General features: G+C 55.7%; 1 protein-coding gene and 1 non-coding gene across 4 annotated transcripts in view; both read left to right on the top strand.

Annotated features, from left to right (window-relative positions):
* TOM1 (target of myb1 membrane trafficking protein) overlaps nucleotides 1–27,784 on the top strand; it is a 36,071-nt gene that overhangs the window by 3,550 nt on the left and 4,737 nt on the right. For all 3 annotated transcript variants that reach the window (XM_036458812.2, XM_036458811.2, XM_036458813.2), the window contains exons 2-12: nucleotides 12,408–12,492; nucleotides 14,192–14,270; nucleotides 15,134–15,283; nucleotides 15,559–15,693; nucleotides 15,803–15,949; nucleotides 18,456–18,572; nucleotides 21,047–21,180; nucleotides 22,638–22,671; nucleotides 23,004–23,097; nucleotides 23,770–23,890; nucleotides 27,370–27,445. In XM_036458812.2, coding sequence (XP_036314705.1) covers nucleotides 12,408–12,492; nucleotides 14,192–14,270; nucleotides 15,134–15,283; nucleotides 15,559–15,693; nucleotides 15,803–15,949; nucleotides 18,456–18,572; nucleotides 21,047–21,180; nucleotides 22,638–22,671; nucleotides 23,004–23,097; nucleotides 23,770–23,890; nucleotides 27,370–27,445 — 1,172 coding nt within the window. The remainder of the gene's footprint in view (nucleotides 1–12,407; nucleotides 12,493–14,191; nucleotides 14,271–15,133; nucleotides 15,284–15,558; nucleotides 15,694–15,802; nucleotides 15,950–18,455; nucleotides 18,573–21,046; nucleotides 21,181–22,637; nucleotides 22,672–23,003; nucleotides 23,098–23,769; nucleotides 23,891–27,369; nucleotides 27,446–27,784) is intronic.
* Nucleotides 23,904–24,006, top strand: LOC118730952. The gene has a single exon (XR_004991679.1). It is a non-coding gene; the product is annotated as a U6 spliceosomal RNA (small nuclear RNA).

Here is a 27,784-nt window from a genome sequence, read left to right as displayed (position 1 = left end):
CTCCTCGGTGGAAAGGTGGTTATAGCAGCATCTACCTCTCAGGGTGGGTGTGAGAATGAAGTGAGATATTCCTGGAGAGAGATTGCCGGTGTGCGTGAAACAGTAGCTCTTGCTGTCACCAACATCATTTGTATTATTGCCACCATCATCACACCAACAGGGCACTGCCCCATTATGTTAGGAGAAAAGGAAGGTAACAGTTTGTGAGCAAACATCACGTGCCACATGCCATGCTAGTCTTCTTGGTATGACTCTTCACGGTGGCCCTACAAGATATGCTTGCCTATCTTCCCCCTTTTCACCAAAAGCCCAAGGGGAGGTGTCACTGCCCACGGCCTCACAGCTCATCAGGGTGGGCGCCTGACACAGAGCCCTGCTCCTCTCGCACCCTCATCACGCTGCCTCTGACTGGCCGCTGCTTGGTTGAAATTAACATCAGTCCCACCCTTCAAGGTCCACAGCTACTGTTCCACCTACAGACCAGCTTTCCTGGCTCTGACGCGTGTTTCCAGTCCCTCTCCCTCACCTGAGAGTAGGAGAGCTCCCAGGAGCCGCAGGCTGTGGCTGGAAGGATCCCAGAGAACTAGGACTAGGCACTTGTTGACACAGCTGTCTTCTTCCAAGGATTTCAAAACCTTTTCAGGGTATTCTCTAAGGACACACTCACTGGCCGCCTTTTAGAGACCGACTTCAGAAGGCAACCCACCAATCCATTTTCAATTTCTGGCTGTCACCTCACCGCTGGGTCTTTGAGCCAGAGACCCAATGGGCTCACCAGCAGTGACTAATTTAAATGTGGGCAACCCTGGGGACCAGCCCCCCCGTCACTGGGATAGGGGAACGGGATGTGATGGGAGGTCTCAGAGTCTAAGGATGAATGAACCCTGGGGTGGATGGGAGAAGGCCAAAGGTCAGGGAGAGCTGCTCTCGGAGCCGCAGAAGCTGAGCCACAAGAAGGAATCGTGGACAAGAGACCACAGGTGCCAACTAGGGAGAGAATACTTCGGGCCCTCTGGGATGCCATTTTGGGAATGATGAGCTAAAAACCAAACTGGCAGCGTTGTCGAGGGGCCACCAGGCTGGGAGGCAGGAATCCTGGGTCCAGCTCCAGCTCTGTTCCCGCCAAGTTCCCTCTGCATCACCCACACCTCGTCTGAAAAGTAGCAGAGCCACCCACCATTCTCCCTTTGTTCCCCAGGCGATCAGTGAGGAACAACTGAGGGGACAGGTGAGGACAGGGAAGGATTGATCCCAGAGGGAAGAGAGGAACTGATGGCTATTGTGGAGGAATGATAGCGCTGATTCCACACGGCTCAGGGAGTCCGATGCCAGCACAGATAGCTGTCCCTGCCACCTTTCAGAGATGGGTCTGGCTGCCTTGTCTGGTAGTGAGCTCTCCACCCCGTAAGTGTGAAAGCAGAGGCCAGAGGGAAGGGGGGCTATAAAGAGGAGTCCTGCGTGGACTAGGGCAGTCTGCAGACTTTCTGTAAAGCATCAGTAGTACTACTGGTTTTGTGGGCCATTTGGCCTCCGTTGCAACTACCCAACTCTGCCGTTACATTACAGAAGCAGAGGCGGCCGCATCTGTCTATGAATGAGCGTGACTGTGTCCAAGCAAACCTTCGACACTGAAATTTGAATTTTATGTAATTTTCACATGATGAAATATTATTATTCTTTGGATTTTTTTCCAACCATTTAAAGGTGTAAAGACCATTCTTTCATTGATTGGCCCTATAAAAACACCAAATTTGGCACTTGGGCTCCTAGTTTGCAGGCCTCTGGGTCAGACCAGCTGGCCAGAGACGGAATGTTGGGAAGACAGTTTCTTCAAAGTGGGGTTCTGGGGCGCCCACATCAGAGATGCTTGAGGTCACTCCAGCTGTGGGCCCCCTGAGTCAGAATCCCCACCCTTTCCCACAGTGTGCCAGGAAGCTCTGAGTCCTTGATCTCTTAAGTGCGGGAGCCATGTTAGAGCCATAGTCTGTCTTCAGGGTCACAGGGAATGATGTCGAGAAAGGGCTCTTGAGCCAGACCACATGGTCTGAGTCCGGGTTCAGACTGCATCAGCTTTGCTACTTGGGGCAAGTTCCTTAACCTCTCTGAGCTCCAGTTTCCTGCCTGTAAAGTAAGGGTAATAATAGCACCTATCCGTCGGGGTTGTTGTGTTGTCATGTTGTGAAGCATTTGGCATGGTGCCTGCCAGACTACCCGTGTCCATAATTGTTACCCGTGTTCATTGGTGGGTCCTCATTGCTGGGGCCCAGTCTGGGTTAGTGGCAGAGCCAGGGTGCCAGCCCAGGGCCCTGACTCTCGTGCAGCCTGTGTTGGCCTTGGCGTGACTGGGAGAGAGCAGTCACTGGCTGGGTGGCAGCCACATTCACAAGTCAGGTTTCAGGGTGTGGGGAGAACCGATTCTCCCTTGGGAACTGGAGCCTTTTACTGCCCTGTGGATGGAGCTGATGAATAGGTTTTGTTCCCTCACTGAGCTCAAAGAAATAAGAGTAAAGTCCCGGATTTCCGCTCTTCTGATTTTAATGGAGGAAAAAAACAAAATCCCTCAGTGTCTTCTAATTAGCTTGGGGCTATCACCCATGAGTAGCAGGGAGATTGGGGACCAGTTAACTCGTTACCTCCTCACCCAGGGCCCTGGATCTAGGCGAGGCTCTCCAGGCTCCTCCTCCGGGCACCGCCTGATGTTTTATATATCTGCCCCAGGCTGCCTCCAGTTTTATTTTTATGGTGTTTCCTTTTGTTGGCTCACCTTTTTAAATTCGGCCTCTTCCTGTGTAATTATATCTATGAAATCATTACATGGATGAGCTAGTTCATGCTCTTTTCTTAGTCCACATTAAATGGAATATTTAACTCTAGAAATGTCTTTAAATGTGCCCGTGAGACCATCTAACATGATCCTAGCTAGCACTTGGTCAGAACTTGGACTTCTGCATCAGAACATGTGGGTTTAAATGCCAGCTCCACCCCTTCCTAAATGTGCCCCAGGCAAGTGACAAAACCTCCCAGGGACCGATGTCTTTTTTTTTTTTTTTTAATATATTTTATTGATTTTTGTACAGAGAGGAAGGGAGAGAGATAGAGAGTTAGAAACATCGATGAGAGAAAGTCATCGATCAGCTGCCTCTTGCACACCCCCTACTGGGGATATGCCCGCAACCAAGGTACATGCCCTTGACCAGAATCGAACCCGGGACCCTTCAGTCCCCAAGCCGACGCTCTATCCATTGAGCCAAACCGGTTTCGGCAGGGACCGATGTCTTGATGGACTGTGGGAACCTTGGCAACCGATGGAGCATTGACAAGTGCCATGGAGAGCCAAACTGCTGCGCAGACCTGAAGACAGACGCTGGGCTTCGCTCCTGGTGAGGCATTAGATCAGGGACGGAAGGGAGGGGGAGGAGAGCGGACATGGGGGCCAGCCAGACCGCATGAGGGTGACAGCTGAAGGAGAACTGAAGGATGGACAGAGTTGTCCCCTGTTGGACTGGAGCTTGTTTGCATTGGTTACTGTAAACCCCTGGAGTGGTTAACTTTATGTGCAACTTAGCTGGGCGATGGGACTTAGATATTTGGACAAACATTATTCTAGAGGATTCTGTGAAGGTAGCTTTTATCTGAGATTAATGCTGAGGAAAGCAGATTGCCCTCCATAGTATAGTGGTGGGCCACGGCCGCTCAGTGGGAAGCCTAGAAAAAAGACTGGCCTCCCCCAAAGCGGGAACCCCGCCAGCAGGCGACCTTTGGATCTGAGCTGAGTCTGTCCCCTGGGTCTCCAGCCCGCAGGCCTACTTGTAGATTTTGGACTTGATCACATGAGCCAATGAGAGAGAGAGAGAGAGAGGGGGGGGGGAATATCACTAATCACTAATATCTTTCACACACAGGTCAGGTTAGGGGAGGAAAAAAGAATGTCATATACATGTTGGCCAGCCACTTCAAGCCTCTGCTTCACAGCCTTGCTCTCTCTTATCTGATAGGTTTTTAAAACCCTCCTTCACCTGCCCTGGCTGTTGTGGCTTGGTTCTTGGGTGTCCTCCCGTCCACTGAAGGGTTGCTGGTTCAGTTCCCAATCGGAGCACGTGCCCAGGTTACAGGCTCAAATGCCAGTGCTGGCATGTGGGAGACAGCCTATCGATATTCCATTCTCCTACCGATGTCTCTCTCTCCAAACATTAATAAAAAACAAAAGACTTCTTACAATAACCGAGGTATTTTTCATTTGGATACTGTAGTTGTTACATCAGCTTTGACATTGTGGGCTGTCTTCTGTAGAGTATTTTAGGGTTCCTCTTGCGGCCTGTGGTTACAAAATGGCAGGGGAGAGGCAGCCAGGGTTTGAAGAAAGACTGCTCAGCAACTTAGGAAACTGGTGCAACTTTCCAAGCTTGGTCTGGAAAGGGCCGTTCATTTGAAAAGTTGGCTTCAGCCCTAACTGGTTTGGTTCAGTGGCTAGAGTGTCGGCCTGTGGACTGAAGGCTCTCAGGTTCGATTCCGGTCAAGGGCATGTACCTTGATTGCGGGCACATCACCAGGAGCGGGTGTACAGGAGGCAGCTGATCGATGATTCTCTCTCATCGATGTTTCTAACTCTATCCCTCTCCCTTCCTCTTTGTAAAAAACCAATAAAATAAAAAGTTGACTTCAAGACAGTTTTGCTGGGGGTGGGGGGAATCTGCATTTGTAATGGAAAATGTTTGCTTTAGTGCTTGCTGTGTGCTAGATAGGATAGCAAGCATTGAAAGTGCATTCTTTCATTTGTAGCTAGTCCCATTCCGCGGAGGAGGAAGTGAGGCCGGAGGATTGACTCGAGGCACACCCCTGGTGAGGGCTTGAACTGGGATATGTCTATGGCCAGATCCCACACCCCAACTTGGCTACCTCATTGCTTCCCCACAGAACTGAAAGGGACCTGCTGGATTTCCTTCTAAGTGAAAATGTCTGGGTCTGTCTAGATTAGAACGAGTCTGTTCATGATGGTTCTGTCTATGTTTTCCCTCCTACCCCCTACCCCTACACACACACCTTTAGCACATGGTTTGATCCTGGTGCTGCCTCCCAGAGCAGGAAGCAGGCAAGGTCCCAGCTGCAGCTGCCCAAGAGAATTCCACGTATGTCTCAGGGGCCAGAGCGGGGTCACAGGTCACAGGGCCACTCCTAGCTGCGAGGAGACTAGAAAAGCTGAACACCATGGACCAGGGAACAGTATCTTCACAACAGACTCCTGGAGTCCCCTGCGTGCGGTGGGGTTAATGAATATCTAATGTAGTTCCAGGTGCCCTGATACAATCCCATTCCAGCGTGAGCAGGTAAGCCAGTTCCCACACCGCGTTTCCGGATGGAGGGCCAGCTGGCCTGCGTCCCAGCGGGATTGGTCAGAGTGGGAAGGCTCTGGAGAGCAGGTCCTGGTGCAGTGTTCACAGGAAGAGGATAGCACATGGGGGGCAGATCAGGAAGGGCTGCTCATTTGAAGGAAGATGTGGTTTCTGCACATAAGCCACTAAGGAATCAATGGGGTCCAAAAGGTGGGGAGATTTCATTTAAATTAAAGTGTCATTAAGGTTTCTTGTGCTGGTGAACATGGCTTCATCCGTCATTCAGTCATTCAGCAAACATTTACTGCAGGTTTGTCACATGCCCAGTCACATCTAGTGTGGAGAATTTGGTGATTCATGAGCTATAATTTCCACCTTGAGCTCACAGCCTAATGGGAGAGACAAAGAAATCAGTACTATAGAGATATTTTACCAACGCACTAACCAGAGCTTGTCCCTGTGGTCTGTGGAAATGCTGCTGGCCCGGAGTGCAGGAGCAGCCCTGCGGGGTCAGGGCAGGCTCCACAGGGAGAGGTCTGCCTTGAGCTGAGCTTAGGTGCTCGAGGTGAGATGGAGGGGTGGGGAGGGAACAGCACCTTCCTGGAAGGAGCACAGAAGCCTGAAGGAGCAGGACTGACGACAGAAGGCCAGGGTGAGAGGAGGAAGTGGGGAGAAGGGCTGGGCTGGATCTCCACCCAACGTTTGGCCAACAGGCGCCTGTGAGGCCCAGGGTAGCTCCGATTCCAGAGTGCAGCAGTCTCGTGGGGAAGCCAGGGGACCTCTGCCGCAGGTGACAGGGACCCAGCCCCCACAGGCCGAACCCTCCACCACTCGCGATGCTTGCCTAACAAGAAGTCTGAAGGCGGGTGGTTTCAGGGTCGGTGTGACAGTCAATGATGTCTTTAACATCCAGGCTCTTTCTCTGTCCTTGGCATGTTGTTTTTTTGGTCCAAGCTAGCCACCTCCCAGGCTCACATTCCAGGCACCATGCTCCCATTCCTGCCTCCCACGAGGTGAAGGAAAGAGGGGGGAGAAAAGGCTTCCCCTCCTGGCTGTGCCCTGTGTCCCAGCAGTGCCACCCAGCAGATGTCCCCTTACTCCCCAGGTATCAGAACCGGCCGCTTGCCCACTTCTGGGTCAGGCATCCAGGGTATGAGATCGCTGCTTTGGGCAGTGAGAAGGAAGGGATGGCTCTCGGGGAGGCCAGGAAGGCGGCTGCCACTGTGGGGCTTGGTGTGGTTGCCTGCCTGAGTTCCTCCTTCCAGCCTGAGGTTGGTCTGTCCCTCTGCCTCAGCTGCCACTCCCTTCTCCCCTGGCTGCTCCCTCCTCCTGGGACCTCCAGCCTCCCTCAGGTCACTCTTCCAGTCCCTCAGGCCCTCCTTCCCACCGCCCTTGTTGATTCATCCTTGATTCATTCGCGCAGTCCATGCCTCTCCTCCGCCTTCCACCTGGAGCAGAGCTCATGCTCTGCGCTCACTCCCACGGCACCTCCTATTGAACCTACCGGTGCCCTCGCCGGTGCTCACCCTCCTCGCAGCTCCACAGGACCCCGAACTGGCTTCCGTCCTCTCACTTGTCCACTTTGCACTGAGAATGCTTGTCCAGCTGTTACCCTGACCTCCAGGACTACCTCAAGGGCTGGGATTCTTTTCTCCACCTTTGCTCCTGCAGCACCTGGCACAGAACTGGACACGCACAGCAGCTCAGGGAGCACAGTGGGAGGGCGGAGAGGGGGACAGATGGCAGGAAGAAGACATGCAGAAGGCAGATGCCAGAGTGGAGGGGCTAAGAGACACTCGGGCGGAGGCAGATGGAGGGTGGGAAAGTAAACGGGTGTTACAACAGATTTCAAACATCATATTTCATTCATCAATATTTCAGTGTGTGTCTACATTATAGAATAGGGTTATTATTTTAAGACAAACAAGCCATAACCATAATACTATTATACACTTTTAAAACTTGTACCGGTGTGTTTTTAGAGTCTGAAAACAGTCAAGACTAGATGGAAATCTTCACAAAGGGTCACTGGTCCTTTGAGTGATATGAGTAGGTGACTTTCACGCTGGAAAAACGGCATCAGTAAATGGGAAATGACTAAAAAGGAAATGACTGTGCGTGAAGAGGGGGCTCTCAGGAGAGGGCCTGTGGGAGCCGCCCAGAGCTGAGCAGCATGCAGCTGTCTTCTCTACCTGGTCAACCAGTGCCCGGTCTGTCCCTGTCCCCAGGTCAGGGAATTGGTGGGACTAGGTCTGCTTTCCGCATGGCCTGTAAGGCATTCGCTCGCTATTTACAAACCCCATGTCATTGAATCTAAGACATCATGGGTGTAAAAAGAAAAGGCTGCCAACAGAGCTCTGATAGGTCATCCTTTGTAAGAAACATCCCAGTATCAAGGGGTTCAGGAGTGGAAAGGGGGAGCTTGGGGTCAGTGGAACAGAGAGTGCTATCCAGGGTGGGGGCGGGGAGGGGACTCAGCATTTACCTGGAGCAGCGAGGTCATCTGGAGGCTCAGCGAGCCCTTCTACAAACATTGACTGAACCCCTGTTCTCTGCCCCACCAGACAATAGGGCTGGTGAGAGAGAGAGATGTCCCCAAGAGCTCAGCGCCCACCAAGGCAGAAGAGACATCCTCCAGGCAGAGCAGGGTGAGAGTGTACAAGTTTAGGGCCACACAGGCCAGGGTTTACCTCCCTCCCCTCCCTGGCACTGGGCATCCTGCCCTCCCGCCGCCCACATAAGGTGGGTGAGGACGTGTCTTTGGTGGCCACTCTTTCCTGCTCTCAGCCCAAGTCAGGTCATGGTGCCTCGCGGCTATTGGTCACTGCTCCTTCCCTGACATTGTCTGGCTGACAAGTCAATGTCCGCGAAGCCGTCAGCCTTATCTTGGTTTGACAGATGAGAAAAGGGACACTTAGAGGGCTTGGGTCCTTGCCCATGGTCTCCTGAGTGACAACGTGTGGCCAGACTAGCCTATGACACTGCCCCACCTGACTGCGCTTGCCGCGGTGCCAGGCGGTGCCAGGAGGTGGTGTCTGACCAGGCCCAGCATGGGGAGGACAGGCTACTGTTCAAGTATCATGAGGCAGTGATCTGAGAGCAGAGAGACGGGCCAGCCAGTCCTTGACAACATGGGGCTAGTGGCTGGTGGAGGCTTGTGGGGCCTGGCCTCCTCGGAGCTGGGACAAGAGCGGAACTGCTTCCGGGGCCTTCGAAGGTTGCTACCAACAGCTCAGAGGTCAGAAGTCAGCTGTCACTCTCTGGGAACGGGTCGACATTGTCCGTGTTCCTTATTCCCCCTTCTTAAAATAGCTAGCTGAGTTACTTTTGTGGTTAAACACTGAAACAAAACTAATATCCCAGATTCCTGTGGGTTTAAATTTTTGCCCTTAATGGGACACACCAGCTCATGGTCTCTTCCTTCAGGAAGTCTCCCCAGTCCTGTCCATCCCAGACCTGAAGGGAAGGAGGAAGGAGTGTGTGGTGGAAGGGCCGGGCCTGGTCTGGGCACCCCCTCGTCTGCTGAAATTGTTCAGATGGGCCTGTCTCTCTCCTCTTCCTCTCCCCTTCCTGTTTAGTCTGCCTGAAACTCCCCTTTTTCTCCCTCCCCCCCGAACCACACAATCCCCTGAATGGCTCTGCCCAGTGCTGGCATTGAGGACTAAAGTTTGCCAGCTGTGCTCAGACTCGTGCTCAAGGTCCCTCTGCACCCATCTTGATTCCTCGGGATGGCATCCTGACATATCCCAGCTGCCCCCTAACCCCTTCCAACCCCATGCCCTCTCCCCCGGGAGAAGAGGGGTGTCCATCATGTTCAGGGGTCGCTGGGGTCGTAAGGGATCGGATAGAGGAGCTACTTCCAGGCTTGCTGGTGGAGCCAGGGGTCCGGGAGGAGGAGCAGCTGCCTGTGTGGTCCAGGGAGCCCTCTGGGACAGCAGAGCCCTGATCCCTGAGTGAGACAGGCTAGTGGTTCCCGTGGCCACTCCTCCCTGACCAGCTGGCACAGCCGTGCACCTCCGTTTCCTCAGTTGGTGGAGGTGATAATGTGCTCCTTACATGTGTGAGGATCAGTCACACTACGGGAGCAGCTGCTGTGTTGGTGTTGTGGTGCATAACATGAGAAGTAAAGTGTTGCTGCTGTGGAAGGGCTTGGAGGCCTGGCTGGGCGCTCAGGGCTTTTGAAGGATTCGGGGCTGAGACAGACATAATCACTTTCAACTCCCAGAAAGTTTAGAGTGGGCAGCAGGGAGAATGGATGGTGTCCCGACCCTCGGGGCAACAACGGGGGCACGCAGGAACCACCTAAGAGAATGAAGCAAACAAGGAACGCGAAAGAATGGAGGCAAGCCAAGGTTCTGATCAAGCCTCAACTTTATTCTTTGAAATGCTGTATTTATACAGCAGAAACAAAGTGGGGCAGGGTTGCCTATGCAGAGGGGTCTTTTCGTAACATTCCAAGGTGCAACATTCCAAGGCTGGGCTATCTAGGGGGGGAGGATCAGGAAGGGGAAGTGGCAGGAAGATGCTAAGCAGGAAGATGCTAAGCTGCAGGTTAATCTTATCTTCTGGCCAAACCCTCAGAGCACCGCATAACTTCTGCTAGAAGGAACTTAATTCTATTTCCTTAAGACAGAGTTGCTTGTCCCAACTCTGATGGCTCCCAACAGGATGGGAGGAAGAGGCAGTGGTCCGAGCGCAGTGGGTGGAGGCCGGCTGGGCATGGAGGAGTGGGTGAGGAGATGGAAGGATGGGAGTCAGAGCTGGCTGTGCCAGTCAGAGTAGTCCAGGAGTCGGGTGACTAATCCTTCCAGCCTGTGGGGGTCACTGAGACGTGGCTTCTGAGGGGGCAAATTCTACATGGTGATTAGCTACCGCCCCCCAACCCCAGAGTAGGTCCGCCCTCTGCTCAGAGAGGCCTGTCCATCCTTGGTTCTTCCCATTAGCTCAGTAAGTGTGTGAGCCCCCAAGCGTGGAGAGTGTGACACAAAGAAGCCACACGCCACAAAATGGTAGGGTGGACAAGTCCATCTCTCAGCAGCCCTTCCTCGTCCCTCCCCAGGCCTAATCCAGGGAATACAGCCACCCCTCCCTGCCCCTGGGTCCCTACCTGGATGCCTCAGCTTCCCGGCATGTGTCCTGGGCTGTCCTAGCATCCATCTGGCTGCAGGGCCCAAGGTAGGACTCAGGGTGGAATGAAGTCAGGCCAGTTTCAAAACCAGGGTCACAGAAGCCACAGTTCCAGGGAGCTGGCTGGGCTGGGCTGGCCCGCCCAGGGATTGCCCTACAGGATGGGATGGGCTGCCTGCCTGGCTGGAACAGGGCCTTCCCAGGCACACAGGAAGAGAGAGAGCCGCTCTGTCCTGACAGCCTGGGCGCAGAGCCCCAGCCTCTTTGGGCGCCGTAGGGTTGGGGCCATGTCCATCTGGTCCACCAATGCACCCCAGCGTGTGAGCAGGCCTGACCTCCAGCAGCTGTGCAGCCCCAGAATCTGTCTCCCTGTGAGCAGGGCGATGCCCGCCTCCCTTGCAGGACGGTTGTGCCATCACATCACGTTCCACGTGCCAGTCATTGAGCACTCCTGGTAGGGGAGAGCTGGCTGACCGTGAGGGGGCAGCGGGCGCGTGAGCCCGGCGGGTGTGAGCGCTCACGCCTGGAGCCAGGGTCTGGGAGCCAGGGAGACAGCCCTGGTGTCTGAACCTTAAAGCGCTGATGAAGTCCTGTTTTGTCACACACTTACACACGATAGAAGTGCATGTGTGTGCCTGACGCACCAGCCAGGGGTACGTGCGTGATGGAATGTGGCTGAGAAAGGCAGCAGACAAATCGTCCATGCGCGCTGTGGTGGGACGTATTTAAAAACTGCTCTGCAACGCCGAAACCGGTTTGGCTCAGTGGATAAAGCGTCAGACTAAAAGGTCCCAGGTTCGATTCCGGTCAAGGGCATGCACGTTGGTTGCGGACACATCCCCAGTTGGGGGTATGCAGGAGGCAGCTGATCGATGACTCTCTCATTGATGTTTCTAACTCTATCTCTCTCCCTTCCTCTCTGTTAAAAAAATAATTTAATAAAATATATTAAAATATATATATATTTTTTAAATAAATAAATAAAAGCTGCACTGTCGGAGAAGAATCTAGAGGGATAGCGTGTTTGAGTGGAGGGACAGCATTTCGCTTTTTTTAAAAATATATTTTATTGATTTTGTACAGAGAGGAAGGGAGAGAGATAGAGAGTTAGAAACATCGATGAGAGAGAGTCATCAATCAGCTGCCTCTTGCACACCCCCTACTGGGGATATGCCCGCAACCAAGGTACATGCCCTTGACCGGAATCGAACCCGGGACCCTTCAGTCCCCAAGCCGACGCTCTATCCATTGAGCCAAACCGGTCCCGGCCAGCATTTCGCTTCTTAAAGAACATGTGTGAGTGTCCGCCCATCATTGTTCCTGTGATAAACACCAGGCGAAATCATTCATTTATAAAAACAAAACAAAACACTCTGTATTGCCCTGGCCAGTGTGGCTCAGTTGGCTGAGCATCATCCCCTGCACCAAAAGGTCATGGGTTCAATTCCTGGTCAGGGCACTTGCCCGGGTTGTGGGCTTGATCCCCAATGTGGGGCATGCAGGAGACAGCTGATTGATGTTTATCTCTCCCTTTCTATCTCTAAAATTAACAAAAACATTATTTTTAAAAAAACAAAACATACACCTCTATATTAGCACATGAAAAACAAGCACTCTGAAGCCAGCGCTGCTGGATTCAAGCTCATGCTCACCCGCTCAGTGCTCTGAGCCACGCCTTTCAGCCGTCACAGGACAGTGCTCTCCCAGCCAAGTGTGGCTTCTAATAAGAATTAAGTGACAAAAAAAAAAAGAATTAAGTGACAAAATGGGACCCCGTTGGGGCATAGCTTACACAGCACCTGGCCCATCTTCGGTTCCCAGAAAGCATCCACTGTCCTCCCTCCTCTCCTCTCTTTCCTCCTGATCCCCATCACCACACCACGCCCCACCGTTTGAGTTTATCATCCAGGACCCCACACGCCTTTGTGACTTGTGCTTTCCTCTCCTCAGAGAAAGCTACCGATGGCTCCCTGCAGAGCGAGGACTGGGCCCTCAACATGGAGATCTGCGACATCATCAACGAGACAGAGGAAGGGTAAGCTGGGGCCCAGGCGGGACAGCCAGCTGCAGCCAGCATCGCCCCTGCTGCACCCGCCTCCGGCCCGAGAGCCCCCCCCCCCACCTCTGTGCGAAAAGGCAGACCCCGTGTGCCCCTCGGGGCCAGGAGGGCTGCAGAGGTCGTCTGAGCCCCACCCCGGGCAGGAACAAGCATCTGGAGCCATGGTCCTGTCAACCCTCTCGGCAGATGGGTGAGAGGCCCAGAGACGCCAGGTGTGCGGCTGGCCCGTGGCCCCGGATGCTCCTGCCCATTAACAAAAACAATGTTTTTGTTAATTTGAGAGAAAGAGAAGGGGGGGTGGGGGGAGAACATAAATCAGCTGCCTCCCGCCCATAGCCTCTCGGCAGCACCCAGCCGGGCAGGTCTTCCTAAGACGTCACCTGGGCAGCGTCTTCCCAGGACAGGGCCAGCTGGCAGCTCAGATGACGAGGTGGCCCCCGGACCTCTGTGCGTTCTGTGGGCTGGAGTGTGTAAGGGACTCCGGCTTCCTCAGCGAGCAAGAACAGACTTTCATTTCCTTACCGTGTGAAACCACAGGCAGGCTCGGGATCACGGGGAGGGCAGTGCGATGACGCAGAGCTGAGTGTGGCCGAGCATTTTCAGTGTGCGGGCCACCGTGTCCCGCTCAGCGCCCAGCAGCCCTGCCGAGCTTGCCTTACGGGGGTTGGGGGAGCACTCGCCCACACTGACCAGCCGTGGACCTGGGCAGGTCACTTTAACTCTTTCCAGTCCTTCTAGCCATAAGCCCAAGGCCCTGAGGGGGGCAGAGCGGGGATCCTGCGTCCACTGTCCTCAGAAAATTCAGGAAGGGTGGGGAGTGGGCTGGGGAGCACCCAGCAGGAAGGGCAGCCAGGCACAGCCTCTTGTGGAAAATCGGGGTCAGCAGTGGAGCAGGATCTCGTTTCCCTCTCCTTTCTCCACCGGGAGTCCAGGTGTCCTGGGAGAGGTTCTCAGCCTGGCCGCGCTGTGTGACAGAGGGGCAGCAGGGAGTGGGCAGGGCACCCAGCTTGGAGCCCAAGAGAGGCTGTGGGTGACTGCATCGGGCAGTCAGGACCAGTCAGGAGAGCTGACATCACGGCGGGTCCTTGCAGACTGACTGAGAAGGGCTCAGATGCTCACCCTCAGGTGCTTGCTATTGACTTGAGCACCTGTGTTCCAGGCTCTGCATGAGGCCTGGGGACCCAGCAGCGAGCAAAGCGGGCGTGACCCTCACCTCCCTGAGCTTAGCAGGGCCACGTGGTCTTGTTCACCAGTGTTTCCCCAGGACCTGGTGAGGGGAAGGATGGATGGGCAGAGGAGCTGGCAGGACAGGCATTAGGACTCTGCCTACAGTCACAGGTTCTTCAGTCTGTACCACAAGCCCTGGGGCGTGGTGAGCACCCACATCCCCTCAGCGTTTGGTTCAGGGGTTGAGAGTGGGTCCAAGGTTCTGCGTTTTTAACCAACTCTCACATGCCCCCACTCAGGAGGTCCGGGGACCACACACTGAGTCATTGCCACGGATCCTGGTGACCTACCCAAGGACTCTGGGGGGTGGGGGGTGTGATGTGATTAGAGCTTGGACACACAGAAAACATACAGGAACAGGGAGGCAGTTCACAGGAGCCGTCCCGTCTCCAGAGCCCTGATCTCAGGCCCCTGCCTCAGCCCATCCCTCCTTTTTTCCTCTGTCCAGTCCCAAAGATGCCTTTCGAGCAATAAAGAAGAGAATCACGGGGAATAAGAACTTCCACGAGGTGATGCTGGCTCTCACAGTAAGTGCCCAGTCTGGCTGCCTGGCCATGGCCGAGCCAGAGCCACTGGGTTGGCTCCCTGGGCCCATCAGGACTCCTAGCCACCAGGGGCCCCTCTTCCAAGGGCTGGGAAGGAAGGGTCCTGGGCAAAGTGCTGTCCTGGCTACACTGCTGGCGGGCACAGAGTGGCAGGAGAGGCCATTGGGAGAAAGTTCTCTCCAATCTACTGGCTGGTGAGCGAGCAGGCACACGGAGGCCCCGTCCTTCCGAACCAGCCGTGGAGAGCCCGGGCCAGAGGGCCTGAGGGTGAGCCCACACTTGGGGCAGGAGCCTGGCAGGCGCAGGTGGGTGCTGATTGGCACTTGGACGTCCCACCTGAAAAACGAACATACAACAAATGCTCCCAATAGGACGAGCCAGGCATGGTGCGCATGCTGGCTGCCGGGGCGGGTTTGCTGGGAGTGGGGCTGAGAGCTCTGTGCCAGCCTCTGCCACAGCAGCCTTATGTCCAGGAGAATCCCCCACGCTGAAAAGTAAAGGCAGCTGCTGCTATGAATAAGAAGAAGGCACTTGGAGGGAAGCTCGCCACAGGGTCACCACCTGACAGAGCCACCTTTGGTTTCCACCTGGAGAGCCACCTCCCTCCAGGCTGGACTCAGCTCAGAAAGAGCCTAGGACAGGGTTCTGTGGGTACTGAGGCCACTTAGCAAAGGGCCTCTGGCCACCCAGTAAGCCAGCCCGGATCCCACATTGTCCCTGCTTCTCCGAGTGCTGGGTCTCATCTCAGGAAGCGCAGGCACTCTGGGACATAAGCAGAGTGGGGGTTGGGGCCCTGGGTGCTCCCCTCCTCTGACAGGTGCTCACGGGCACCTCCCGGCCACCAGGTCTTGGAAACCTGTGTCAAGAACTGTGGGCACCGCTTCCATGTGCTGGTGGCCAGTCAGGACTTCGTGGAGGGCGTGCTGGTGAGGACCATCCTGCCCAAGAACAACCCACCCACCATCGTGCACGATAAGGTGCTCAACCTCATCCAGGTGAGTGCTGGCGGGCTGGGTGGGGCAGGGAGAAAGGTGCCGATGATGCTGCTGCTGCTGCCGCCTCGGTCTGTTTCTTGTTTGGGGCCACCTGGGCTGTCTGTTGATTGGACGTTCAGAGTGTGGGGAGACTTGTCAGCGTTGAGCCTTGCTGTGGAGTGGGGTGTCAGAGTGATGTAAAAGGACCAGCAGCTCAGGGACAGAATTGCTGTTCTCTGGGACAGGGTCGGTGAGCTTACAAGGGCTTTACCTGCCATGTCCCTTTGTCCCCTCAGTCCTGGGCCGACGCGTTCCGCAGCTCGCCCGACCTGACAGGCGTCGTCGCCGTCTACGAGGACCTGCGGCGGAAGGGCCTGGAGTTCCCGATGACTGACCTAGACATGCTGTCGCCCATCCACACACCCCAGCGGGTGAGGAGACTCGGGGACTGGGAGGGGAGGCAGGAGCAGTCACCAGCTGGTTTCTGGGCTCTTTCCGGGCCCCCTGCGGGCCTCGCTGATCCAGTCGTTTGCCCTCTAGACCGTGTTCAGCTCAGAGACACCATCCGGACAGAATTCTGTGGGCACTGACGCCTCTCATCGTGGGGATCCCAGCCAGCAGGCGGCTCCTGTGTCCACCCCAGCTGTACTCCCCAGCGACACACCCCTAACGCCAACCCCTGAGCAGGTAAACGAGCTGGGGTCAGAGCCACGAGGGGCACGGTGGAGGCTGCTCCTCACGTGTCAGGGAAGACCCCTGTCAGAATGAAAGTGACTGTGGGGCCTCCGCTGGTCCTCACAGCAGCCCCACGGGTGCCTGTTGTTCCTCCTGTTGGAAGAGGAGGTTGAGAGAGAGAAAGTCACTCGCCTCGAGCCACACAGCTCAGCAGAGACAGAGCTGGGGTTCGAGCTCAGGTCTGTCTGGCTGCAGGCCGGCTCTGTCCTGTGTGTCAGCCAGCCTCCAAGTGTGTTCTGGGAGAGCCCCTCGGGCAGCGCCAGGGAGGGGAAGTGCCTGCAGGGACCCCTTCGCCCACAGCAGCTCCACTGTCCTTGTCATTGTGTGCTCAGTGACGTTTGAGCAGAGGTTCTGGCTAAAAGCAGTTTCAAACATCCACACAAATAATCCTGAAAACCCCTTGCATTGCATCCTGCTGCTTCCCGTGAAGCCTGGAGAAGAGGGGGCATAGGGTAAGGTTCCCGGGGGCAGGCCAGGGCCTGGGAGAGATTGGAAAGAGCACCCTCCTCAGACCAGGGGTCACATGGCTTAGTCAGCCTCTGTCCCTCAGCGTGTTCCCCCTAACCCCCATCAGCCAGGAGCAGTCTGTGGGGGGCTGACGCTGCTCTCCCTGTGAGGGACATCCACTGCCAGGCTAGCATTTGCTGGGTGCTTGGTCATCGGCTGCAGGGGTGTGGGTCAGGGCCTTGCACTGCCGGGGTGTCCCTGGGAGGCGTTCTGCAGACTTCAGACCTATCATGTCAGCCAAGTGTAAGAGCTGAGTGCCGGTGAGAAAGGCACAGGTATGTAATAGGACAAAAATGGTACTGTAAGGTCTCTAAACCAGCTCACCAGATAGCCCTTCAGCCCCAACCTGTTTGAAGAGCAACTTGTGTACTTTGATATCATAAAAACAACTCCCAGAGTCACAGATATTGCTAGAGAAGTTTTCCTAACTGGACAGACCATTCAAGGTACAGGAAAACTGGAACAAGGGTTGTGAAATGTATCTAGCCGGTTATGATTGTAAAGCAGTTTGCCTGAGGCCTAGCCGCCGCATGGATGAAGACTGACTACATGTAGTGCAGAAGGTTCTCGCCAAACAAAACGAAGCCGTCTGTGTAACTTCAGAGCCGTAGTCTCCTGGGACTCATTAAGTCTTCGACGCCCAGTGATGTAGCTCAGGCTCTAATTGGGTCCCATGTGCCCTGCACTGGCTGGATTTGTGAGAAATGGTTTTTTCCCTCACTTAACCAAGAGCGCTCATTGAAGAGGCCGGATGTAGTTAATGTTTTCCGGGTTAGGAAGATGACAGTTAACCGTGTGAATGCACTGTCTGTGTCTGAACACTGCATCTTCACCTGCGGTAAAGATAGGTGCCTTATAAGACAGTGGTCAAGTTTGTGCTTCTTTTTAAATATTTTTATTCATTTCAGAGAGAAAGAGAAAGGGAGAGATAGAAACATCAATGATGAGAGCGAATCATTGATTGGCGGCCTCCTGCTCAACCCCCACTGGGGATCAAGCCTGCAACCCAGGCATGTGCCCTGACCTGGAATCAAACCATTTACCTCCTGGTTCATAGGTCAGTGCTAAACCACTGAGCCATGCTGGCAGGGCATGGTGGCCAAGTTAGATTAGCAATGTACGTTGTGCGCTGAGGCACTTAATCGGTGTTGGTAAAAGGTAGCTGCTGTCAGACATTATAAATTTACATGGTGACATTCAGATTCTGAGATCCACTCAGTTACTCGAATGAGCATTTCCCAAGGTGTAAGCCACTTAATACAAGACCCATGAGGTGTTCTGTGATCAAAGGGGCTTCGGCCAGATTAATTTTAGAGCTCTTTGCCCCCTCTCCCAGGTGAAAGGACTGCAGCCTGATTACCATGAACCCCCAGCCAAGACCTCCTGCCCTTTGATGACTGAGAATCTGTCATGTCCCTGTAACAAGTGCTAAGTCTGTCTCTCACTCCGCAAGTGGGTGGGGGTGGTACTGGGACTCATCCTCAGAAGAGTCTGGGACACAGAACCACAAACAGACCAGGAGCAAGACAGCAGGCCTAGGAGAGGAGAGAGGGAGAGTCCATCCCCCGAGAGGGAAGCGGCCGCTGACTCTCCTCTCCGGCGGAAGGTCCTTCGGGCCTCGTTAGCCACTCTTGGGCCCAGGAGCCTGGAGCTCTAGCCGGGCTCTGAGGTGCATCCGCCCTCCGCTTCTTTCCTTTCGGCCTCTCCCTGCACCAGGCTCCCCAGTTTGGAGATGATAAAGGTTGGTACTGTAGATCCTCTGTGAGGGGGGCTTGTGGAGTGGGGGAAAGCCCACTCGTAGTAGGCAGGGCTGCGGCTGGGAGCTGAGTGAGGGTGCTGAAGGCCAGCTCCTGTGGGTACCACACCCGGCTGGTGGCACCAGGCTCAGTCGCTGTGGGTGGCATCGGCTTCGGGCCCCTGGCCTCTCTCACCAGGCGACGGTGTGTTTCAGATCGGGAAGCTGCGCAGCGAGCTGGAGATGGTGAGTGGGAACGTGAGAGTGATGTCGGAGATGCTGACGGAGCTGGTGCCCACCCAGGCAGAGCCCGCAGACCTGGAGCTGCTACAGGTGAGCTCGCACCCACCCCAGGTAACTTCATGCTCATGTGATCACACACATTCCCTCCCCACCCACCTAGTTCCCATGCTCTCTCTGAACCCCTTCATCACCACAGGAGAGGCTAACTCCAGGGACTTGGGACTCCATCAGATTGAAATTCAGAATAGCTCCCCTGCCTCAGTTTCCTCATCTGTAAGATTGCACTAACAATAGCCTTCATGGTACAAGTTTGGCATGAGACAAGGCTTTGCCAACTGTGCCTGGTCTGGAGTAAGCTATGGATAAATGAAACAGAAAAAGCTGGTAGGCAAGATTTCCACCTTTCAGATTACGAGGTGGCAGACAAGCATGAGAGAGCAGCTGGTGTCAGGCTGAGGCAGGTGGGAGCTGTGGGTCTCGCTCCTGTGGGTCAGGAGATGTTCCCGCAGTCACATCCCCAGCTGGTGAGGGATGAGGGTCGGGCACTGAAGTAGGAGGAGCTGGTTTGGGGAAAAGCACCTTTCCCAGGAAGGTCATTTCATAGAGGTACCGAGAAAGCTGGGGTACCCCAAGGCTCAGGAGCCACAGGACCCATGAGGGGATGATGGGGTGCTTGGTGTGATGGTCTCATTTTGGTCTGTCTCCTGCTCAGCCTCACGCTCCCGAGGGCAGGGCTGACCTGAGCTGACCTGGTGCCCCTGCCCTTGGATGGGGGCAGGGGGAAAGGCAGAGTCTCAGAGTTGGAAGGACATGTGACTATGAAGACCACACGAGGGCTATGAGAGAGGCATGAGGGAGCTAGGAAGCGCAGGGCTGCTGTAGAGCAGTTAATTTTGTGTGTCCCAAGCCCTGCTTGTGGGAGTGAGTGATGGCTGGAGCAGGCAGGCGAGATGCCCCAGGGACCTGGAGCACTTCCCATGTGCCAGGCTCTGATGTGGATGCTTGATACACATTCACTTACTTAATCTTCACCCTCTCCCGTGAGGTAGGGGCTCTTATCCCCATTTTCCAGGTCAGCAAACTGAGGTGGAGAGGTCATGGGATGTGCCCAGGGTCCCATGGCTGATAAGCAGCAGAGCTGGGATTGGAAGCCAGGGCCCTGGCTCCAACTGCTGCTCTTGAGTAGACAAGGAAGAAGAAACAAAGCCATAAGTGCTCCTGGCCATGGAAGGAAGCGAAGGGAGGCCCACCGGATGTTGAAAGTCACTCGAAAGGCAGATAAGGAAATCCCAGGAGAATGACCTAGGAGGGGGCGGATTAAAAGGATCCAGAAAGATCCAAAATTAGTATTGGGCTGCGTTTAGTCTCAGTGATGCTTCCAGGAAAAAAGGGTGGTGTGGCTGGAGCGTCATCCCATACTCGGAATGGTGGTGGATTCCATTTCCTGCAGGCACGTACTTGGGTTTGGGGTTTGATCCCCCTGTCAGGGTGCGTACTGGAGGCAACCAATCGATGTTTCTCTCTCACATCAGTGCTTCTCTCTTCCTCCCTCACTTGCTTTCTCTCTCTCTCCCCGTCCCCCTCCCAACCTTTGCTATTCTTCCCCTTCTTTCCTCTCTAAAAATCAATAAAAAGCATATCTTCAGGTGAAAAAAAATTAATTTTAAAAAAAGCCAAACTTTATTTATTTTTTTTTTTAAAGTGCCCGTCAGTGACATGACGACTAAATGCAGTGTGGGATCTGGAACAAGAAAGGGGCGTTAGTAGAAAAACGGAAAACCTGAACAAAGCCTGTAGTTTAGCCTATGGCATTGTAGCAGTGTTAATGTCGTAGTTCTGACAAGTGCCAGGCTAGGGAGAAGTTGAGTCAAGGGTTACAGAAACTCTTGGCAACTCTTCTATAAATCTAACATTATTCCTAAACAAAAGTATTTTTTTTAAAAATAAGTCTGTGAATAATAAGGCAAAAATTCAAAATTTGGGTTTGTTGATAATAGTTGGAGTCATCTGGGTGTTTTTTAAAATATATTTTTATTGATTTCAGAGAGGGAGGGAGAGGAAGAGAGAGAGAGGAGAAACATCAGTGATGAAAGAGAACCATTGATTGGCTGCCTCCTGCATGCCCCCTACTGGGGATCGAGCCTGCAACCCTTGACATGTGCCCTTGACTAGAATCAAACCGGAACCTTTCAGTCCTCAGGCCGACACTCTATCCACTGAACAAACCAGCTAGAGCCCTGTAGTCTATTTTTTATGTTTTGGCAACCAAAATACCCCAATAAACCCAGAGAAGCTGCAGTTTGTTCGGCCGGGCCACCTGGCAGCTCTGTCCTTCAACAAGCAAAGATGGCGACAGGAACTTTCCTCTGAAGTCTGCACGGAGCCAGCTGGTTGGTGAATGTGAGCATGAAGCACAGAGTGGAATTCAGAGGCTCATTTGTGGAGCCCCTGGAGCTGCTCTGTCCGCTCTGCTCTCCAAGGTCACCAGGGGCCAGAGCCCTTCCAGGAGAGATGGCCTCGCTCTGGTCCGGTGCCCATGCTTGTCCTCCTTGCTTCCGAGGCAGGAGCTCAACCGGACGTGCCGAGCCATGCAGCAGCGGGTCCTGGAGCTCATCCCCCGCATCGCCAACGAGCAGCTGACAGAGGAGCTGCTCATCGTCAACGACAATCTCAACAACGTGTTCTTGCGCCACGAACGGTACCCTTCCCCAGCCTTGAAGCTGCGCACCCTTCCCCTCCCTCGTATCCGCCCTGTACCCTGGTCTCCCCACACCAACCCAGCCACCCAGGGCATGTATCCTCAGCTGTCTTCTAACAGCATGGGCATGAACGCCCCGCCTTCCACTACCTCTCTTCTCCTCGCCAGTTAGCCCTGCCCTATGTCCCTGTGTCCAGGCCCTGGAGAGGGCAGCGGTAGTGGCCGAGTGCGTGAGCCCGCAGCCAGGCAGGCTGATCTGTCCTTGCTCACTCCACCGTTGCCTGGCTCTGGGGCCTCGGACCACTTACTGGCCTTAATTAGGGCTCTTTAACTACAAGTACACACAGCGCTTCTGGCTGACTTAGAAAAGGAGTTGATTGGATGAATAGCCTCTATTAAATGCATAGCTTTTAGAGTCCAAAGGAGCGTGGACAGCGAGGCCTCCCAACAGAGCAGGAGGGACAGACAGATCCTAGGGCGGCTCAGGGGTCTCTGGGCAGAACCTCTTAGACCAGAGGTCGCCAACCTTCCGGACCTCACAGACCACCAGTGATCCGTGGACTACCAGCTGGTGACCGCTGTCCTAGACCATGTCCCCCAGGTGTCACCATCAGTAAATGGGTCCAGATGCTTCCTCTACTTGTGTCATTCTGTTCAGGGACAGGTCCCTGAGAGAAACTGGCTCAGCTTTGCTGTGCCCACTGGTTGGGGGACAGGAGGGCCCTGGACGGCCATCCCACCAGGATCACGGGAAATGGGGAAAGAGCAGGCCTGGCATTTGCCTGATGGTACTTTCCATTCACAACCACTCATACTGTGTCTGCTTGATGCTCTCATCTGGGAGGCAGGTTCCTCTCTCACCCCCTTTTTAACGGACAAGGAAGAAAGGTCAGAAGTGACATAATAACCCATGGTCACACTGTTAACAAGGGCCAGGGCCAGGACTCGAACAGACCCCAGACTCAGGTCTTCTTAGCCCCCTTCGCCCACCGCCAGGCCTATCTGAGGGTGGCCAGTGGCTCGGGGCAGTGCAGGAATGTGTGTCTTTCGCACACCACCCAGGCCCTGGCACTCACACATACGCAAGTAGATTACTGAGCAGCTCCCACAGAAGTCGTCCTCTGCCATGTGCCACGTGCATCCCATGTTCTCCTCTAGCCCATTCCTGTTCGTTTGTCTGACGCTGATCATGACCCGAGTGGCCAGGTCGTTGATAATCCAAATTGGGTCTCTGCACGTGAAAGAGGCACAGTTAACAGTGCCCTGGGGACGCCGGGCATCACTGGGTCTGCCCAGACAAATAGACTCACCGCTGCGCTGCTGCTGAGCCCGAGGAACAGACTAGAGGAGAACAGGGGTTGGGGGGGGGAGGTGTCCACGGCACATGAAGGGCTCTGCCTGGCTGTGCCGAGGCGCCTCTCAGCCTGTCTCCCTGACTCGCTCTTTCTGTCTCATAGGTTCGAGCGGTACCGGACAGGCCAGACGGCCAAGGTAATCAGCTTTGCTCTCACCAGATTGTGCCTGGTTAACAGGGAGAAGGAGGGCGGTGCTCACCCCCACCCCACATCCTGGGCAGGATGCGCCTTCTTATCTAGGCTCCTGAAAAGTCCCCTTCTAGCTTCTTATATCACTGTCTCTTTAAGCTCTGCCACCAGCTAGTGCCCAAGGGTCTGCCCACCCTCCAGAGGGAGCAGCAGAGCTACAGGCCAAGGGGAGAAGCCACAACTGCAGAACTCGGGAGACAGATCCTCGGGCCAGAGCTTCTGGTTGAGGGGAGTGAGGCCACTGGCAGGGGCCTGACGGTGGGTCTCCCTTCCCCCCAGGCCCCCAGTGAGGCCGAGGCGGCAGCAGACCTCATCGACATGGGCGCTGACCCAGCAGCCACTGGCGGCCTCTCGTCCCAGCTGGCAGGAATGAGTAAGTGCGGGCAGCCCTGCAGTTCTGGGGGTGCCGTCCTGTGTTACAGTTGGAGCTGGTGCCCCAACAGCAGAGTGTTAGCCCAGACCCCCCACACCGGGGTCCCAGGCTGAGCATCTGGGACAAGATGTGGGACTCTCCCTCACAGCCCACAATGGCCGAGCCCTCCCAGGTCTCAGAAGTCCATTGTTCTGGGGTGCCCTTGACACTGAAGTCTCCGTGGTCTGAATCTCCTGGGTGAGCATGGGCAAGTCGCTGGAACGTCCTGTGCCCCTTTCCTCCTCTGTGATGGGCAGGAATGGGCCCTTCCTCACAGGTGATCATGAGGACTGAATGAACTCGGGTATGGGCCAGGTTCAGAGCAGTGCCAGGCCGGACTGGGCTCCTGGCACATGTTAGCCATCAAATCGTTGACATATCACAGTAATTGGTCTTACTGTTACTGATTGCCTGCTTCGTGCCAAGCCCAGGAAATCACTCTGAGTGAGGAGGTGGCTATGCCCGTGGTCCCGCAGCCAGCAGGTGGCCGCCCGCTCATGCATCCTGCCCTGTGTGCACCCCCTCCGCGCTGCCCACCCAGAACCAGCCCTGGGCCCGGCAGGGAGCAGCAGGTTGGCCATGGCACGTGCGAGAGCAGCAGGCGGAGTCTTATGTGCCTCTCTGTCCCCGCAGACCTGGGCTCCAGCAGCGTGAGGGCCGGCCTGCAGTCTCTGGAGAACTCCGGCCGCCTGGAGGACGAGTTTGACATGTTTGCTCTAACACGGGGCAGCTCCCTGGCTGACCAACGGAAAGAGTGAGTGGCATGCTTGCTTTGGCAGCACATATATTATAATTGGAATGATACAGAGAAAATTAGCATGGCCCCTGTGCAAGGATGACACGCAAATCCATGAAGTGTTCCATATTGAAAAAAAAAGAGAGAGTGAGTGGCCGGCCCTCCTGCAGTTTGGGTCACTCCCCATCAGAGGAGACTCTCTCCGGGTCCCTGGATCCACTTGTTGGTGGGCACACCCCGTGGAAAAGCACACATCCCCTTACTGACCCCCACAGGGAGGCAGAGTTCCTTCCCCTAAGTCAGCCCCACGTGGCCCACAGAACCCATGGCCAGGCAGCAGACCCAGGCGGCAGGCAGAGCTGGATGGGGAAGGCTGGCCTGTAGGTTGACCAGCTACGAGCCAGAATCTCATAAGATCTGATTGGATGAGGAAACTGAGGCTTCCTCGGTGGGAGCCTGGTCTGTGGTGTGCGAACAGCGTCTGAGACTCATGTTCCCCCTGCTCTGTGCGCAGTGCACCAAGCCCCTGGGCCAGCAGGGAGGCTCCTGGTAAGTCCTCGGGCTTGTCCAGTCATTTCCGCCGTTCCAGTCCCGACCACCTCACTCAGGTCTGCCCACTCTGCACCGAGCTGGGGGCTGTCCTTCCATAGGGCCGCCCACTTCCAGGGAAATGCCCTCAGCGGTCAGGGCACGTGACCAGCACTTGCCTCAGCTTCCCGTGATGGGCTCCATGTAGGCGTGTCAGAAGAGGTGTGCTGAGGCTCGTCCCCGTCCTCGGCCCCTTGCTCATACCCTGAGTCTGGGCTGGGGCTGGCCAGACAGACAAGACAGCCAAGGACAGCTCTGGATTAAGGACCTGTCCCAGTGGACCAGCTCCTAGTGGTCATTTTGGTGTCTTTGGAAACGGTCAATGGGCCTCTGAAGGACCCAGAACTACCCTCTCCATCCTGGCGTATCCAGGTGTAGCCCACCAGGGCCCATGGGTTGCCTGCCCACTGACCGTAGCCATCTCTGGGAAAGGGAGGACTGATGGGCCATGAGCCACATCCTTATTCAGGCAGTGTCTATAGTCTCAAACCTAGGGCTCTGGGACCAGTGGCTCATGGTTGCCATAGAGTTAGGGCACGTGAGGCTGCTGTGCAGGTGGAAGCTAATGAGTCTGGTGGGACCTAACAGCCAAGAGGTGATCCCCCTACGAGGCCCCAGCAGGTGGCACTCTGGCCACACCAGAGAGCCCATCGCCAGCCTGGCTGATGTTTGCTGCTACTGGAACAACGCTCTAGGAGAGAAAGGAAAGCACTCTGGAACATTCTCTCCAGGGCCTGCAATCTCACAGTGCTGAGTGCTGGAGGGGTGTACCAGGCACTGCGACTCAGACAGCAGGTCGGGGGCAAGGGTCAGGATGGCCGTTTCAAGCCATGGAACTGCATGTGCAAAGGTCAGAGGTAGGAGAGAGCAGGAGGTAGGGCAGGTGGTCTGAAACAGCATCCTACAGGCCCCGAGATTGGCTTCCGCCCAGCAGAAAGTGCCAGTGCCCTGCAGGGGAGGAATGTGCCCCAGCTCCGAGTTCCCCAGCCCTTTGTCCTCCTGCCTGGCTCCTTCCTTCTGCTCCAGCTGCCTCGTTAGCCCTGGTCACCTGACTCCTTCCCTGGGACTCTCAGACCCTCCCAGGCCTGTCTACCTGGTATCTGGTGCCAGCTCTGCCTCCACTCACCAGGAAGCCAGCTCTTTGGCAGCCTCTCTGTTTCTGCTCCAGCCCTGACACAGCTGGCACAGTCCCGGCCTCTCCACCTGGCCAGCCCTTCCACTCGGGGCACCAAGGAGAGCAAGGGGCCATCCGGCCAGGTCAGGGGTGCCTCAGCCAGGCTTTGCCAAAGCAGGGAAGCCCTTCCTCAGCTTCTCCCACATCGTTGTTCTGGGACACAGTCCGCTTCCTCCCCATGCTACTGTGTCACCCTAAGTAGTCTCGTGGTCAGCAGCCTTACGGGACCATGTGAGGAGCAGCCCTCCCTCCTGTGTTGGGCATGGACCACAGACACCTGGGCAGGTCTGCAGCCCTGTCTGGGCTGTGACACTGTCCTTAGCGGGTGTGCTGGGCCCTCCGCTGCTGCAGGCACGGCTCCTAGCGATGGCCGAGCCTCGCCTTCAGGGCCGTGCAGGTGTGTGCTGAGAGGAAGAGGGAGATGGGGGGCGGGTAATTATCAATAGGAGAGAACATGCAGGTCTTGGAGGGAAAGGAAGCATCGGTTTCTGTCTGTTCCAGGGCCAGACGTGCCCTGTTCTGCCTTGTCCTCCAGCATTTGTGCCCGGGCACAGGGACGGCAGCGTGACTGCACCTGAGGGAGCGGCCTCCCTGGGCCAGGGCTTTGCACAATCTCTGAATCTCTGGCATCGCTTCCTCCTCGCTGCACTCACTGCCCAGATTTAGCCAGGGGCACTCAGCTGTCACCGGAAGGATGAGAGCACACTGCCCGCCACCCCCCCTTGGGTTGGCCCCAGGGAGACCCTGCAGATGGTCGGGCCCCAGCCCACTGGACAGGAATGCAAGTCCTGCAGCCGGGTGTGGCCGGCTCCCCTGGGGACTGCACATCTTATGGGGAGTGGACCCCGGGGCTCTCCAAAGTGGCTGTGGGAGAATTTGGGGGGCTTATTCAAGAGGCCCCTTTAAGTACCAGCCTGCCCCATTCCCAGGAGGGTGAAGGGGCATGGCAGGCATTCAGTGTAACAACTCCAGTTTCCAAAGCCTGCAGCTGTGCAGCCCGGCCTCAGCAGAGGGTGTCCCTGTGCAGCGGTGTCCCTTTGCAACGGGGGTTCTGGGGCTCAGTGCTGAGTTCTCCCTTCTTCTCTGCTGTGGTTCAGAGCGAGCATAACGGTTCTCTCAAGCGTCAGGACTGCCTCCCCCAATGCCCATCCCTCTGCAGCAGTCAGGGGAGACACCAGGCCCCCTCGTTATCCCAGGTCTTCCTCCCACTCCTGCTTTATCTTTTTGCTCCCCCTGAAACTTCACCTCAAACCCACCAGACACCCCCTTCCCTGCCCTCTGCCTGGGAGCGGTGGTGTTCACCCTGTCCCTCCCCAGCTTCTCACCCCCCCCCCCCCCATCCCGCAACCAGTGCCCAGCTGGCTGGCACCCCCAGAGGATGGTTAGAATCACCCTCCACCTTCTGTCAGACTGGGGATGTCCTGCAGTAAGCCAGTGCCAGAGGGCGCCTCACCCAGCCGCCCACCCGCAAGCTTAATTCCCCATTCAAACACAGCCTTGCCCAGATCCACGGTTTGTAAATTATCCAATGGGAGCAGCTCAAAGTGTCTGGAAGCCCTAGTTCTCCTCTCTGGAGTTCGGCCAAATCTGATGTTGGCCATTGGCGATCCGGTTCTGTCTTGGGCCAGCAGCACCCCCTCCCTCCAGCTCTTCCCTGCCCATTACCTCCATCATCACATCCGCTGGCACACCCTACAGCAAGGGCAGCGCTAACGGCCATGGTGGCCTGTTTCAGGGTGAAATACGAAGACCCCCAAGCGACGGACGGCCTGGCTGGAGCCCTGGACGCGCGGCAGCAGAGCACGGGCACGGTGAGCAGAGGCGCGGGGAAGGCCGGGGGCTCTCCCAGGGCGGTCCCCCCTCTCCCCGTTCGGTTCTCCCCTTGGCCCTTTGTAGCTAGTGTGAGTGTTCCCATGTCACGGCTGAGGACGCTCAGTCCCCAGTTCTCACGGGAGAAGAGTTAGAGCAGAGACTCAGACCTGCCCCCCCCCCCGCCCCCCAGCTGTGTCCTCAGGCCGGTGACCACCTTCCTGGCCTCCGGCCTTCTTCTGCACCGGAGCTCACAGCTGTGCCCACAGGCTGACAATAGGATGCGTGAGCGTGTATTGAAGTGCTTGGTCCAGACTGAGCTGTCAGTGCTCTGCCTCAGC

The sequence above is a fragment of the Pipistrellus kuhlii genome, unplaced genomic scaffold (assembly GCF_014108245.1).
Source record: "Pipistrellus kuhlii isolate mPipKuh1 unplaced genomic scaffold, mPipKuh1.p scaffold_m20_p_3, whole genome shotgun sequence".
Taxonomy (NCBI): Eukaryota; Metazoa; Chordata; class Mammalia; order Chiroptera; family Vespertilionidae; genus Pipistrellus; species Pipistrellus kuhlii.
The sequence above is the reverse complement of the archived record's forward strand: the minus strand, read 5'-3'. Positions and strand labels throughout refer to the sequence as shown.